The sequence below is a fragment of the Protomyctophum parallelum genome (assembly GCF_964188405.1).
Source record: "Protomyctophum parallelum genome assembly, chromosome: 20".
In the NCBI taxonomy this organism is placed as follows: domain Eukaryota; kingdom Metazoa; phylum Chordata; class Actinopteri; order Myctophiformes; family Myctophidae; genus Protomyctophum; species Protomyctophum parallelum.
The window spans coordinates 16,976,114-16,992,091 of NC_139718.1; the positions used below are offsets into that span (position 1 = coordinate 16,976,114).

General features: G+C 43.2%; 2 protein-coding genes across 4 annotated transcripts in view; both read left to right on the top strand.

Moving 5' to 3' along the window:
* The window catches only part of mapkbp1 (mitogen-activated protein kinase binding protein 1), a 71,253-nt gene extending 62,929 nt beyond the window's left edge, over nt 1-8,324 (top strand). For 2 of the 3 annotated variants that reach the window (XM_083792329.1, XM_083792330.1), the window contains exons 27-33: nt 579-639; nt 1,005-1,137; nt 2,145-2,474; nt 2,700-2,982; nt 3,348-4,244; nt 4,360-4,445; nt 4,806-8,324. In XM_083792329.1, coding sequence (XP_083648455.1) covers nt 579-639; nt 1,005-1,137; nt 2,145-2,474; nt 2,700-2,982; nt 3,348-4,244; nt 4,360-4,445; nt 4,806-5,126 — 2,111 coding nt within the window. In that variant the 3' untranslated portion in view covers nt 5,127-8,324. The remainder of the gene's footprint in view (nt 1-578; nt 640-1,004; nt 1,138-2,144; nt 2,475-2,699; nt 2,983-3,347; nt 4,245-4,359; nt 4,446-4,805) is intronic. The other variant, XM_083792331.1, reaches the window with a different exon arrangement.
* A 4,374-nt stretch (nt 8,325-12,698) lies between these two features.
* The window catches only part of lgals8b (galectin 8b), a gene marked incomplete at both ends in the record, with an annotated part of 57,316 nt that continues 54,036 nt past the window's right edge, over nt 12,699-15,978 (top strand). Inside the window, 3 exons of the mRNA XM_083792339.1 lie at nt 12,699-12,737; nt 13,788-13,876; nt 15,242-15,452. Of these exons, the coding sequence (XP_083648465.1) occupies nt 12,699-12,737; nt 13,788-13,876; nt 15,242-15,452 (339 nt within the window). The remainder of the gene's footprint in view (nt 12,738-13,787; nt 13,877-15,241; nt 15,453-15,978) is intronic.

Sequence of the window (15,978 nt, forward strand, 5' to 3'; positions counted from 1 at the left end):
AATACGATTGTGCGCAGAGCGAGGCCAATTTATGTATTTCCCCATTGTAAAACAGACCTTCAAAATCCAGCCCATAGTGTTTTCACAATTTCTTCTTAGGTAAGATTTGACAATGTTAAGATTTTTTTTTTTTATATCATACCTTGTTGATTACTTTTGACACATTAATGGACTTATGTTATTTTTCATTTTAGACCTATTGAAAAGGACTTTAAATAGTCACTTTTGAAATGTGCAGATACCCTGTATACACTGTATGTTGGTTTGTTTAATGTTGCACATTAAGCTTTTCATCTGGACCCACAGTTTGAGAACCAGTCTAAATAACATTCTTAAGGAGTTAACATTTGTGGTCAAGCAAACGGTTGTGTATATGGCTCAATGGATAAATATTGTCGATGAAGTGTTGAATTGATTCTGTGTGTGTGTGTGTGTGTGTGTGTGTGTGTGTGTGTGTGTGTGTGTGTGTGTGTGTGTGTGTGTGTGTGTGTGTGTGTGTGTGTGTGTGTGTGCGTGTGCGTGTGCATGTGCATGTGCATGTGTGTGTGCGCGTTCGTGTGCGCATGTACGTGTGATAGGCCAGAATTCCAGTGAGAGCGTCAGCATCTCTTCCAGGTTTCTCTCTCAGGGAACAAACAGGTAACAACACAACAACAAACGACACTACAGTTCGGTTACACTGCAACACAACCACACAAACACTACAATGTAGCCACACACAACACAACTACACTTAACATTGCAACACTGCTACTCACAACACTATGATGCAACTACACACAGCAAAGACAATCATAAAAAACATTATCAGAGGAGATGCTTAAACTCTCCATAATGAAGCAACCAGTCGGGGTCAGCAGCCCTGACTAGGACTACAGTAGCCTATGTGGAGGAATTGGCAATGTTAACTAATTTGGGAGAAAAGTAGATAAAGTCAAAAGACTTGATTTTGAACACAAAATAACTACTCTCCTCTTTTCTCCTTCTCTTATCTCTCCTCTCAGGTCTGTGTTTCCATTCAGTAGCAGCAGAGGAGGAGGAGGAGGAGGAGGAGGAGGAGGAGGAGTGGAGATGAAGGTCAGACCACCGGTGTCTGAGGTGAGACCACTGAAGGACCAGGACCAGGAGAGGACAAAGGTCAGTGTGGGTACCAGAGTGCTGTGACAGACTGCAATGCTACCTGTACTGTACATCTATTGCATTGTTCAAGTTGTCTTGTGAGTGAGTCTGGACAAATACCATCATAATATGGACATGCCTGTCGAGGCACAGCCCATAGATAGCCAACATGGTGATCCCAGACTTGACCGTGAATCGGGTGTTAATCGGCGAAACAGATTATGTTGTATCCAGTATCAGGTGATCAGGTTTTCTTTTTTGATAGTATCAAGTGAAGAATAACAGGAAAGAGGGAGATAGAGACGGGGAGAGACACGCAGCAAAGGTAGTCATGAACGGGACTCGAACATGCAGCGTGCTGTCAGGCCAGAGCCTATATGTGGCATGCGCCTGGACCGCTAGGCCAGTGGGCGCCCCAGCTTAGGTAATAAGGTGACCACCACAATGGTGGTTAGTAAAAACAGAGAGATGTGTTGTGGTGAGCGGTAAGTAGTAGTAAGTAAGTACATTTATTTATAGAGCACCTTTCAAAACAATGTTACAAAGTGCTGTACAACAAGGCAAAACAATCATGATAAAACAAGGGCATGAAACAAACAATAGAAGGTAAAACATTAAAATGCAACAAATCAAGCAAAAATATATCCTAAAATAAAGTGCTGACGAAATAAATACGTTTTTAACAATCTCTTAAAACCGTCGACAGACTCTGCATTCTTCAGATCAAGGGGCACGGCATTCCACAAAGTGGGGGCAACCACTTCAAATGCGCAGTCACCTTTAGTTCTGAGTCTGGTTGTAGGGATAGACAGAAGACCTTTATCGGAGGACCTGAGAGAGCGTGTGTTAGGTTTAGCATGCAGTAGTTCAGAGATGTAGATTGGAGCCAGTCCGGTGAGTCGCTTATAACCGCGGCATGATGTCATGTTGTAGTTTTCAGTGGTCACCTAAAACTGGAGTATGAATAGGCCTTAGGTCTACTAAGAACAGAAGGTTTAAGTGGTTAAATCTGTGTCTTGCCTCAGGAGGCGTGGTCGTTACACATCCAGGAGGACCAGTGTCAGAACCAGACTCAGGAGAAGACTCAGTCGTGGACAGAGGATCTGGATCAGAAGTGGGACAGACCAGAGTGGACACAAACAACAGCTCAGCTCCAGGACCCAGTCCTCCTCCTCCAGCAGCAGAAGCAGGGACCAGGGACACAGAACCACCAGGGTCCAAATCTGGACCAGGATTCATCCCAGAATGCTCTGCCTCAGAAGAACCCCCAGGAGAAGCCGAGCCAATCGGACCAGACTCATCAGGTCCAAGACCAAAACCAGACTCGGGTCCTGCAGGGTCCAATTTCCTTCCAGGTAGGACTGGCACGAAGAAAAATCACATTTCTGTTTTGGCTTTTAGGCTTTGCAGTTGCACAGCGCAGATATAACACATCTAAATATACAAAGAAAGAAATACCTGACATATTTAATAGCTTTATACTTTCCTCAAGAATGTGTCATAATCAATCAATCAACATGGAAGCGATTAATGACTATTTCAAAGAAAAATAAATTGAGATTATCTAATCATTGTGACAGGCCTACTTCCAGGACCAAATGCAGAGCAGCAGCCAGCAGGTCCAACCGCATCCAGGAGAGAACCACCAGACCACCGTCTCTGAGCACTGCAGCGTCTCCTTCAAGCAGCAGCAGCAGGAGGTGCTGGCTGGTTCTCCTGGTCCAGAGAAGGTCTCCTCCCGCCTCACCCCTTCCAGGAGGAAGACCCAGACAGCCGTTCTGGGACCTGTGGTGAGAACCGGCACCTCGTCATCCTCGGGGATCCGCAAGGCCCAGTCGGTCCACAGTCTGCTGTCTGAGGGAGGTAAGAACGCTGGCACTTTGTTATGATTATTATTAATATTTATTTACCTCAGGGTCATAATGAGAGACACACACCAAGTCTGGGCCCGCTCGGTCATGCACACGCAGTGTAAAATACCCTCAAACGTAGACGGTGTAAGTGAAATATTGAGCTACTGTAATAAGGCCATTTATTCGACTTTCAGAATAGAGAATTGGCTGGGTTATTGAGTATCTATCTATCTATCTATCTATCTATATATCTAGGTCAGGACTTGGAGTACGGACACACAAACTAACACCGCCACAGACCACTTGAACTTCATATACTGTATAAGATATAATATATTATTATTCTATTTATTCTCTTGTCTACTGTCTCTGTAGATCCCTCCCAGTCTGTATATCGTCCCTCCAAGGACACATCCCCCCTCCCTCTCCCCCAGCGTCCCACCACCCTCCCCTCCACGCCCAGACGGGCCCTCTCCCCCAGCTCCCTCCCCCCCACCGCCTCATCCCCCCTCCACAGCCCCAACACCTCCTCCTATGGTAACCACGGCAACAGCACCCCTCGGAAGCGCTCCTCCTACATGTCTCCCACCACCTCCTCCATGGCCAAGATGTGTCGCTCCGTTTCCATCGGCGACGGACTCAACGAACACTCCCCCTCGGCCTCCTCCGAGGATTCTGGGAGTTCATTGGAGAGCCAGACGGCGGCCAAGGCGGGCGGAGCCACGCCGGCGGTGTCTCCCGCTCATCTCCGTGGTAACAAACCGGCCGGGGGAGGGGCTACCCCTGTGGCGGTGGTGCCCTCCAATGCCTCTCTGGCCCCACCTCCCCACGCCGCCGTAGTCCTGCCCCTCATCTCCTCCTCCTCAGCCGCTAACCACGGTAACCATGTGGCCACGCCCTCCAAGGGTCTTCTGCAGTCCAAGCTGAGTAGCAAGCCCCTCCCCGACAAACCCTCGCTCACTCTCTGCCCCGCCTCCTCTGCCAAGACCACCTCTGCTCCCCCCTCACCATCGTCTCTCTACCCTCCCAGAGTAAGTGCCCCCCTGCTTCAAGACTCCCAGGAGGCCCCAGCTCAGAGCTCTGTGCCAGCACATGTAGGGCCTACGGCGGAGCTGTGTGAGCAGACTCTCCACCCTCCCCAAGTAAGTGCCCCCCTGCTTCAAGACTCCCAGGAGGCCCCAACTCAGAGCTCCGTGCCAGCACACGTAGGGCCTATGGCGGAGCTGTGTGAGCAGGCCCAGACAGAGGCCCCCGTGACGCAGGAGCTGCAGGGTGAGATTAATCTTCTTATATTATGTTTTTAACCGCCTAATAACAAGTGCCAACCTCTCATGGGCTAACATGTCTGTCTCTGTCTCTCTCTCTGTCTGTCTGGTTCTCTCTCCAGGTCAGTGTGTGAGTGTAGAGTTGTGTAGATCATTGGTCAGTGAGTTGCAGTCGTGTGTTCAGAAGGCAGCAGACGTCTACAGGAAGGTGAGAGGAGATGCAACACTCACTTCATTCGATATACAGTAAATGCAAGCGTGTGTGTGTGTGTGTGTGTGTGTGACTTACAAACTAGCATAGCATAACTTAAGAAATGGACATTATGACCACCATTTTCCTGATCATCACAAGAGAAATGTTTGTTTATGCTTAAAACTGATTTGGCTTACAAAATTAGGATTACGGATAGGATTAGACATTTAGAGGTTAGCGTTGTAGATGTGCATTTTCTTTGGCTTTAGGATCAGGGTTCAAATGGCCAAAATGTTTTATTTTATTACAATTAAAACGGCTTAATATAGTAAGACAAGTGTGTTTGTGTGTGTGTGTGTGTGTGTGTGTGTTCAGGTGACCAGCGTACCTGCCGGTGCCAACTCCTCCCCAGAGCAGCGGGAGATGTCCCAGCTCCTATCGGACGCATTCCTGGCTGTCAGGGCGGAGCTCAACGCCCTCCCTCCCTCCGGATTGGCCGCCATCACTGCGGCGGGACACTCCGGCTCACCGCCTTCGCCACCGTGCATTGTGGGTAACGGCGTCGCGGGGGAGGCGTCGGGAGTGACGGGAGGAGGAAGAGGCGAGGAAGAGGAGGGCACTCTGGCCCTCCTGGAGCGCTACTCCGTTCTCCTGGTGCAGGCTGTGGAGAAACGCCTGGAGCACAAGTACTCCTAGACCGCTGGGTCTCTCCACATGGGGTCCCGGGACCACTGAAAGTATTACAAATGGAACCAAATGGACCCGGAAGCGCACACCCTCGGAGTTAAATGAACGCTGAGGATTTTTAACCGTGTAGATCGGGTCCCCAGAGAATAAGAAACTAAACGGTCTCGCATCGGGGTCCGTGGATTCATGCATATCAAACTGGGGGATCCTCGAAATGAAAAAAAAAAAAGAGGATAATTGAACTGTCACCACCTCCTGCTCATAGACGAAGGATTTCAAAGCCATTTTATTTTCTTGGGGTTTCAGTGTTGTTTTGCCCGGGAACAAAAATCGTCTTAAATGACAATTTTCCTCTTTTTAATTATTATTATTAAAAGCATGATGCCTATTTCCAATATGAAGGAACGCTGCGTTTTTTTAGGACACATTTTGTAGGAGTCGTTTTTTAAATGAAGTTTCCCAGTCTTAACTACAAACGTTTTCTTTTATACGGTGAAAAAGGTTTTTGTTCATTAGAACATCAACCCTCACCTACATGCACATGTGCGTGCATGCATGCATGCATGCATGCCAGCCACACACACACACACACACACACACGCACACACTCCTCTCCCCGGTTGAGTGGAAAGACATTCAGAGAAGAGTCCGGATCGCTCTGAGGAACTCTCATGAAACTCACTTCTGTTCAATGGTCTCGTTTGACATCCAGACAATGACATTGAGTGTTTTATTGCACAGGTTTTCGAAGTGGCAGGATCGGCTTTGAACACTATGGCACTATGGGAGATAATTGGAAAGGAGAGGAAAAAAAAGAAATATATATATATAATAATAATATATATACTGTAAAATATAAAACATTCAATTCCTTTATTTAATTATTGTGCCAGTTTAACCACTTTCAACCTGGTGTCCCCTATTTTGGGCAAGTTGGCAAACATTTTCTAACATTTTCAAAGATACAAAAATAGAAATAGTGAAAGTAGCAGAGAGTGTTGTGAACTTGTATGGTGACTGTCCTTGAAATGGAAGCGTTTGAGAAGCCCTGGTTAATTGTGTTCCATTGTAGAAAAACATTATGAGCAGCGCTGTTTACTGTTACCTGATGTTTACACAGACAAACAGCAGGAACTGTTTTATGCTCTCACTTTATTAATCACTTCAGAAATTAGGGTTAGACTGAGCTTGTCACTAACACTTGGAATGTGTCGGGCACGTGTCTTAAGAATGATCTTAAGAATTTTTTTTCAACAACAATGTCGGCATTTAAAGTCGGAGGATTATTAGCAATACTGGGTGTTTTATTAGGGTTTGGGGTTTACATAATATTATGAGCTGGGCATTGTTTCAGCATCAGCAAGGCTTCACGTGTATCGGTGATTATTGATAAGTTAACATGTCATTCACATTACTGTGTGTTGGTCGACAGTGAGCTTTATAAACACCACTTGCACTTTTCTCCAAAACCCCTCTGGGCTCTATACATGTTTGGGTAGTATTTCCCGCTAAACCAAATCTCTTTGTCGATAATGGCCGAACTGCAAGCTCTAAAATGCGAGCCATTGTGAGATTGCTGATTGGTAATTTTTCCCATAATATTTGGGACGCTATGGTTCATGTGGTTAAAATTGTCGTGATTATTACAAGACTCACATTGAAGGTCCAGGATAGACAATGAAGCAGAGCTCCAGCTCCAGGCAGCATGCTGTGGTCGGTTAGTCACTTTACCAACGAACCATGGTTGGTTAGTCTTACTCTAACCCTAGCCATCCGTCATGATTCATCAAAGTGCTTGGAGTGACTTAGGGCCGATTCATACTCCTATTTTACCGCTGTTTCGGCGCTGTTGTGCCGAAATGATTTCAGCTCGTCAGAAATTTTCAGTAGCACCGAAGAGCCGACTTTAGGACGGTACCCCCCCCCCCCCCCCCCCGAACCTCAAATGACGTCACATTGTAGCCTGTAGGCTCTACAGCGCCGAACCGACTCTTATTCGGCTCTAAAATAGGAGTATGAATCGGCCCTTATGACGCTTTTCCTTTGCATAGAACCAACTCAACTTTCCGTTTAATTTCCTCTTTCTGGGGGCGGGGGGGTATGCATGCTTCTGCTTATGATATCCTGCCTCTGGTCATTCATTTGCTGAATCCTGTTTTTAGCTTGTAGACCTGCTATTTTCCGTTATTTGTCATATGTCAAAATATATAGGGGTTTAAGTGGTTCATTGTGAAATTAATCAATATTGATCAATATTGGCCTTAAAATGTTTGACTTTTGTCTTGACTGTCCTAGTTAACTAAAGATTATTTCCTGGATTAGCATAAGCATTAACTTTAGTTTAAAGATTGTTTAGCACTCGTATACAGAGGACTGGACATCATTATAATGATGACCAACTAGTAACTACATTGAAAGGAAAACTAAGTGAGTTGAGTTCAGTGCAGTGGGAAAGCACCATTACACAACCAGGGTTCACTATGTGGAAGTTGGAACCTGTATACACAACACTAACACTACACTACAACGTTGTAACACTATAACACGACAGCATAGCAGAGAACACAATGGTACAATATTTTAACAGCAAGAGACCGAATCGGTCTTCTAGTCTTAAATGAACACAATTCCTCCATGTTTTTAGTCTCGAGTTGAGTCGACTGTGTGTGTGTATGTGTGAAATCGAGAGAGAGAGAGAGAGAGACTGTTACACAATCATGTATGAACATTTCTATGTATGTACTGTATGTCTATTTATTGGTTGAAACAGGTCCATGGACGTTATTGTCACCATTTTGTTTTTGTTTTGAGACTACTGATGGATAAATGTTACTATATGGTCATGAGACTGTTCCACAGTGATAAACAGCAGAAACTACTTAAAAAAAAACGTACATACTTTAAAAAGATTCACAAGTAATATATTATATACCATCCAACTACTGTAGCAACAGTACCGAGGTCCTGCTGTTTTGTAACTCCAATGTTATGTCACTGCTGTTGGATGAAAACCTACAGTAGTTCTCTTCCACCTGACAGTGGTAATATGGCAAGTTTTCAAACTAAATCATTAAATTGAACATGTGTAGGTTTCCACGCACTACGGCAGTTGACCAACGCGGACTGAATGACTATGTATCTAGCAGACAGCCAGAAGGTGCTCAAAGTTTGTGTCAAATGTAATTATTATTAAAGTTTACAACACTGCTTTTTAACTTTTTGTTTCCTTAATGACCTGACATATGAAAGAAATGTTCTGAGGGAAAGAGTCTTGGATTGTAGCCTACTGTAATTGAAATCAGCTTGTCAGTGGTCAAATATCCAAAACACAAAAAGAGAATGCATAACAAAATGATTTGTTCGTTTCAGCAACACTGACTACTCACTACTGCCATGAAAAGCTACTGACATTCCTGTAACAGTTTTAGCTCCTCGGTCTGTTCCAGACAAGACTGGGATCTACTGTTGTAATGCAAAAATGCATTGTGTATTCACATAAATGTGTAAACATACAAGAGAGAAGAAATGTAATGAGGTTTAGAGTTGGTGATGGGTATTTTTCATAGACTGTAAAAAATATGGACAAAGCGTTCGCCGGGTCTAACATGAACGTAAAATGAAGCCTGTAATAATATGTTAATTCCTGATGTAAGTCGCCATCTTTCTAGATCCGTTTGGTACCAGCTGGCCATTGGCTGGCTCCGTTTTGGACCAGCTGGCCCATTGGCTGCCCAGACAACGAGGCGGGACTTCCCCCCTTCTTCTCCGTTGGTTTTTATTTTGACTCGAGTGGGAGGGGAATCCCGATCATAGACTGTAACGGTAGCCACGCCCCTCAGAACATACACGATGTTTTTTTTTCTTTATGGTCATTTTTTTAATTAATGGGACCATAATTTTCCAAAAAGAAAAAGAAGAAAAAAAAAAAATGTCAAGAATATGACATTAGAAATGAGACTTTAAACTAGTGACTGGAAGAAGAAAGTATTCATGACCATGTTTATTAAGGTAATACAGTCTAGGTGAAGTTGGGCCAAAATACATGGGCCTCTATGGAGCTATGGGGCTTTTTGGGTCCAGTCCAGCGCCACAACAGGCCATTATATGAACTACCGATTTCAAATGAGGCTTCACGAAATATCTGGCTGACTGCCCCCCTGGTATTTTTCCACCATATAGCTTTAAAGACTATAAAAACAAGGACCAAGGACTATTAAAAATAGTTACTATAAATAGCTTCGACAGCAGAGCTATGATACTGGTAACTGAGAGCTCCGAAACACCGGAACTCTGGAAATACTTTTAGAAGTAATCAAATTAATAATAATAATAATAATAAATTTTATTTATAACGCACTTTACATTTGAAACAAATCTCAAAGTGCTACAGGCAGAAAGAATTAAGATATGAATAAAAAAAGAATAAAACAGTTAAAAACAGCACACAGGGCAGCTTAAAAGTCTGACTGGGCAAATGCCTTACTAAAGAGGAAGGTCTTTAGTCCCTTTTTAAAAGCGTCCACGGACTGTGGTGCTCTCAGGTGGTCGGGGAGGGCGTTCCACAGCCGAGGGGCAGCTGAGCAGAAGGCCCGGTCCCCCATGGTGCGGAGTTTGGTCCTAGTGCATTTGAGTGTGTTTGATGTACAATTACAATATATACTTAGCTTTAACCAGGATACTTTAAGTAAATAGCCAATATAAATAATGTTACTCTAGGAGAATTACCTTTTACATACCAAAATGTTTACGTGTGTCCACCCAAGGAGAGAGGTCCATTCAGAGTGAGGTTTTATAGTCATATTTTATATTGATTCAGAGAGACAGAACAAGATCCACATATTCAGCATAATAATAATTTACAATCAGATTAGACAGACCCCGCAGGGCCGGTCCAACGTGGTCTCTCCATGCCGTTCCAAAATGGCATTGGGTATTTATATTTCTTTACTCAAAATGGAGAATGGTACAAAATAGACGTGGCAATACAGAGGAGCATCCTAATTCATGTAATGGGATATGTAGTTTTGGGAATGACCTGTAGTTCGAGAAAGCACAGAGGCTAGCGTTGCCATGACACCCGGTTGATAAGATTCCCAGGCCCAAGAGCAAGGTCATACGCAGGCAGCAGACACCTCTCATTATGCAGTGTAATCGGGAAACTACATTTCTTACTAACTAGACGCTGAGACAGCGTGAAGTAATAATATCTACATATGAGTGGAGCACAGGGCAACCAGATTAAAAGGTCAAAGGAGTCAATGACCATCCACCCACAAAATACCACCAAAATGCATAGAAAATACCTATCAGTTGGCTGTAGAATTTCAGGTGTTATTTATTTAGAAATTATCAAGACTACATGTAAAGAACATACCGGTATATCGAGGGGTTATGTGAGAACGACTCTTGTTACTCTAATGTTGGATGTTTTATTCTGTATTGCTGATAGATAAAAAGGGTCTTATTTGTTTACAAACTAATGTCCAGTGGTCAAGGTCTCATATTCTCCTGAACTTTGACCCAGGCCGGATTCATAATTGTCACCTTATGCTCCAGATCATCATTTTACTCTTAACCTACTGCCTGTGGTTCTCCTTATCATCTATAATGTCATGTCATTCATATGTTTATGGTCAAAATATGTTTTCATTTCAATATGTTCCCATTTAATATCTTGTTGACTCCTTATTCAGTCACCATGTTCCTTATTCAGTCTCCATGGGGTCTGCCTCCAGCTATACAAACTTTCAATACTGTAGGCGCTGTTTTTAATTCAACATGCAGCTGCTGTGTTATCAGTCTAGTTTGACCTTGGCCAGTAACTTGGTACAGGGAAAGAAGTTATCTACACTCTACAGGTTGCCTCGCAACGCCTGCCTACTAGGCGCTGCCGCTCTCCAGGCCTCAATGGGCATCAATGACAGAACCAAGGAAGATGAACTCTGCGTCGCTACGCCATCCTCATCATCTAGTCGTTGGACTAATGAGGGACAGCCAACACTGGTTTTGTCATCTGACATTGCGTACATGAAACATCTCCAGCCAATGAACATTATATCAACAAATCTGACGGGATCTGCAGTATTTAGCCTGGAACAAATACTGTGAAGTTCAGTTCAGCTTCGGGTTCTTTTTGGAATCAACAATTTATTGATTATTCTAAATTATATTGATGTAAATATATTCTGAACCATGTAGCACATTCTCTATGTAAATTGACTTTATACAGACTAAAACAATTGTTAAACCTTAAGCTCTCTCCGAAACTTATTTCATCCTGCCTCCAAATCATTTTTTAAGGTATGTTTCTATTTTTGGTACAGTGATTGTCATTTAAAGGGCTAATCACTCATTTTTAAGGTACAGCACGGTATTTAATTGGTCTCCCAGCTGGGTTATTTGAAGTTATAGATTTACAATATGTTTTACAAATTATACAGTCCTTGCTTTCATTATAAAAGATGGATCCCATTTAAATGTATCCATCAGTTGCTTTGACACACACTGCCATTCTGTCAATGCCACACCTGATCTGTCTTGTGATTTTCTGTGTTCAGAGGCTTCAATGATCCCCCCCCCCCCACCACTACAGTAGGCTATGTGAGGGACAGACACATTATCTCACCAATTTCTGTTTGCCTTTGTAAACATTGTAATATATCTTCATAATACTTTTAGGTTAGCAGTGAGGATTTCAGGAGATTCGCGTTGTGTATTATCACAAGTGCATACAATCCAGGGGTTTCAAATGGACCTTTACAAGTCTGCAACTGCCAGTTGCCTAAAAACATTTTTAATAGGCATTTCATGGGAATTGTTTGAGGATATGTTCACCAGACAATTTCACACATCACATAATAATAGCAATTCAAAACAGTTGTCCTCAAAACCACAACTCCAGTCGCTGTAATAAGAAGTGGGAGGCACCAGGCACGGCAGCAGAGCAGAGCATTTTGTGCAAGGTTGCACGCGCACCTGCAGCCCATCAAGTATAACTTATGCTTCGTCCCGCGAAGGTGTCGCGCAAGCAGACCTATACGCTCACAACAGTCGCATCCGCGACAGAAAGTAGCTCATAACGTTTATATGGTGGATTCTTATGAAACAAAAACTTTGCAGATAGAAAGAGGATCATTCAAGCTTTTCGTACAGCTGCAATGTTGGTGAGTTTAACATTGTGTAATGCAATCAGACAGGACTTTTCTGTTTGGATGTATGGGCTGTTCAAGGCCAGAAAGTAGTTTTTTGCCAACGGCTGATTCGGTCTGGCTTAATTAGCCAGGCTAATAAAATCACGAAACTACTCGTGCTGTTTTCAGCAGACACCGCTAGGTGTCGCCCGTTTCCTGATCACACGGGGCGGTTGTGTGTGACAGTCAGACGTCAACGCAGCAGCTATAGAGGCCCGATGGAGTGAAAGATGCTCTGCAGTCCGACGATAGTGGAGAGAGGAATCAATCAAATAGAACCCTTTTAGTTTGTAATAGTGATAATATTCATCATATTGATAATAGGCCCAGAAGGCGTAGCTGTCTTTGTTTTTACAGGAGCGTTGTGTGCACAACAGGCAGGCCCATGATGATGTCTGTGGCCAATGCGAGGCACACGGTCCTAAATCCGGTAAGAATTAAGCATGCTCTCTTAATCATTCGATCTTCCAGATTCAGCTTTTATATCTGTAACAATAATAATCTGATGCGTTACGACCAACGCAGTCCGATTTGTACACTAGAATACTTTGTGCGTACGTGTTGTCACTGATGTTACACACTCAGTGACACTTGACAACGTGGTCCAATATTCCTGCAATATGCAGACTTAATTTTCCTCATAAATTATGCGATATGGAATACATATGAGGCGATTCATGATAGCGTTTATGATGATTGATGATATATTATCATGCACTTTTAACAGAACTGTCTTTATCCATTGATCATATTGTGTTTGGTAAAGGAGCTAGCATCCTGTCTGTACGTATATTTCATCATTGATCATAAATAGCGTTTAGGAAGAAAGTAAAGCAAGCGTCTTGATATATCCCATATTGATCACAATTATTCATACTAGTAAATAAAGCCAGTGATGGAAGAATTCAAGTAGCTAGCCTACCTCACATTTTTGTACTAAGTAATGGCCTATATTGTAGAAATACTACAAGCTAAGTACAAGTTCAGTATTCAAAATGTACTCGAGTAAAAGTGGGCCTACAAAAGTTTTGGGATAAAAACGTATAGTCTACTCATTATGCAGAAGTGGTTTTGTAATAAATACATAATACATAATAAGTAACTAAAGTTTTCAAATGTGAAAAGTAAGCCTACTACAATGTTGCCTCTGAGATCTATAGTGGACTAGTGGAGGCCTACTGACAATTGGAAATACAAATTGGAAAGAAAAAAATGAATACTCCAAAAACGTACTTAATTAAGTGCAATACTTGAGTAAATGTCATTTAGTTACCTTCCACCACATAAATCATTGTACTAGCTGGTACATGTAATAATTTGTATTGCATAGTAGGCCTACACCTACACTGTATACAGTATATTCCAATCTATTAATGATTGTTATATGGTACATAAATCATGTAGGTCAAGGAATATATAGCACTAATAGCAGGTACACTATATTTCAGTCATTGATCATAATGGTAAACGGTCTCCTCAGGTGCTTCCATACACTGGAGGCATTCCAGGAGGGTTGGAGCCTGGAGAGATCGTCATCATTCAGGGCACTGTTCTCCCTGATGCTGACAGGTAACGTGTGTGTGTGTGTGTGTGTGTGTGTGTGTGTGTGTGTGTGTGTGTGTGTGTGTGTGTGTGTGTGTGTGTGTGTGTGTGTGTGTGTGTGTGTGTGTGTGTGTGTGTGTGTGTGTGTGTGTGTGTGTGTGTGTGTGTGTGTGTGTGTGTGTGTGTGTGTCAATATTAACGGGTTTTTTATATTTCACAGTCAAACTTCTTTAGGTATTTACAAGTACGTAGCTTTGTTAGAAAATATTTATCTTTGACAACTCCACCAAGTACTTGGGAAGACGAGTGTTTGAGTTGGGATCCGGTTGACAGGGGCATAATTTCTAGGCTATATGACTGCATTCAGAGGGTGGCTTCCCCATCACTTGAATGTGTGAAGGGGGCATGGGAGGAGGAGTTGGGTATGGACTTACCAGATTTTACCTGGCAGTCTCGCTGGTACGCTCATCCTCAATATGCATTATACATGGTTTGTTACAATTTAAGGTTTTACATAGACTACATTTATCCCCTGGCAGACTAGCCACATTCTATCCAGATCAGATCCAGCCTGTGCCAGGTGTGGTCAAGAGTCTGCTACGCTTAGCTAGCCACATGTTTTGGTCGTGTCCCAGATTGACTACATTTTGGAATGAGATATTTAATACCTTGTTATACCAAATATAGATGAATAAACCAAATATACCAAATATAGATCCCAATCCAATAACAGCGCTTTTTGGTGCCCCTCCAGAGGGAATACAAATACCAACTCATCAGGCTGAAGCTATAGCGTTCTCCTCTTTGCTTACCAGACGCCTGATACTATTTAATTGGAAAAAGGCAGCGCTGCCATCTCACAAACGTTGGGTGGAGGATGTTATGTCACATCTCAAGCTCGAAGAACTTAAATATACGATCAGGGGCTCCACTCAGAAATATACCAGAGTTTGGCAACCGTTTCTAACCTACTTTGCGGTAGTATTTTCTACATAGTCATTGGCCATCTCTCTCCCCCACCCCTTTTTCATTTTTATTTACCCACTTGTTTTGTATTTTCTTTTATATTTTCTTTCAGTTATTGTTGATGTCATTAATGTACAATTTGGGGTTTTTTACATTGTATTTCAGACTTTTATATATTTTTTTACATGAATGTTGAGTACTGTTGTTGTTGGTTTGGAAATACTTGAATAATAATAATTATACCTTCAATATTTTCGAAACAACACACAGACGTAAAGGGTGTTCAACAGCAGGGTGTAAAACCTCAAAAATTGAGTTATGAGGTTTCCTCCCGACAGCGACGATATAATAAGTAGATCAGAGGTTTCTGCCCAGCAGCAATACAATCTGTATTTAGAAATCGGTGAACTTTGTCTCCCCCTACAGGTTCCAGATAGACCTGTCGAGTGGCTGCAGTACGAAGCCTCGCTCCGACATCGCCCTGCACTTCAACCCGCGCTTCGCCTCCTCACCGTGTGTGGTGTGCAACTCCCTGAAGAGTGAGAGCTGGGGCAGCGAAGAGACCCTCCACCAGCTGCCCTACAAACGAGGAGCGCCCTTCGAGACCATAATCCTGGTACATGAAGACGTCTTCAAGGTTAGCACACCCGTCCTGTTGGGAGTTTCTCAACCGAAACGGTTGAGAAATGACAGTTACCGTGTGCCGGTCCCTCTACTGTACCCTCTACTGTACTGGCACACCCGAAATCATATACAGTTAATATGTGCGTGTGTCTTTGTGTGTGTGTTAGGTTGCGCACAGGTGGTGAAAAACAACCATGCTGTTTTCATGCTCATACCCAGCCAGGCAGGCAGTCAGGCACCCACCCAGCCAGCCAGCCACCCACACACATAAGTCCGTAAGGGAGTGGTTGAACCACTCAATAAGTCCGTAAGGGCACCATTCAATAAGTCCGTAAGGGAGTGGTTGCACCACTCAATGAGTCCGTAAGGGAGTGGTTGCACCACTCAATAAGTCCGTAAGGGAGTGGTTGCACCACTCAAAAATAAAGGCTTTAAAACTAGCATTACCCTGGTTCTACTGTGTAAAGTAGATGGTTCCCAAACTGTGAGTAGGGTTCCTAAAATATGATTTTGGGGTTTCCCCAGATGATTAGCTTAAT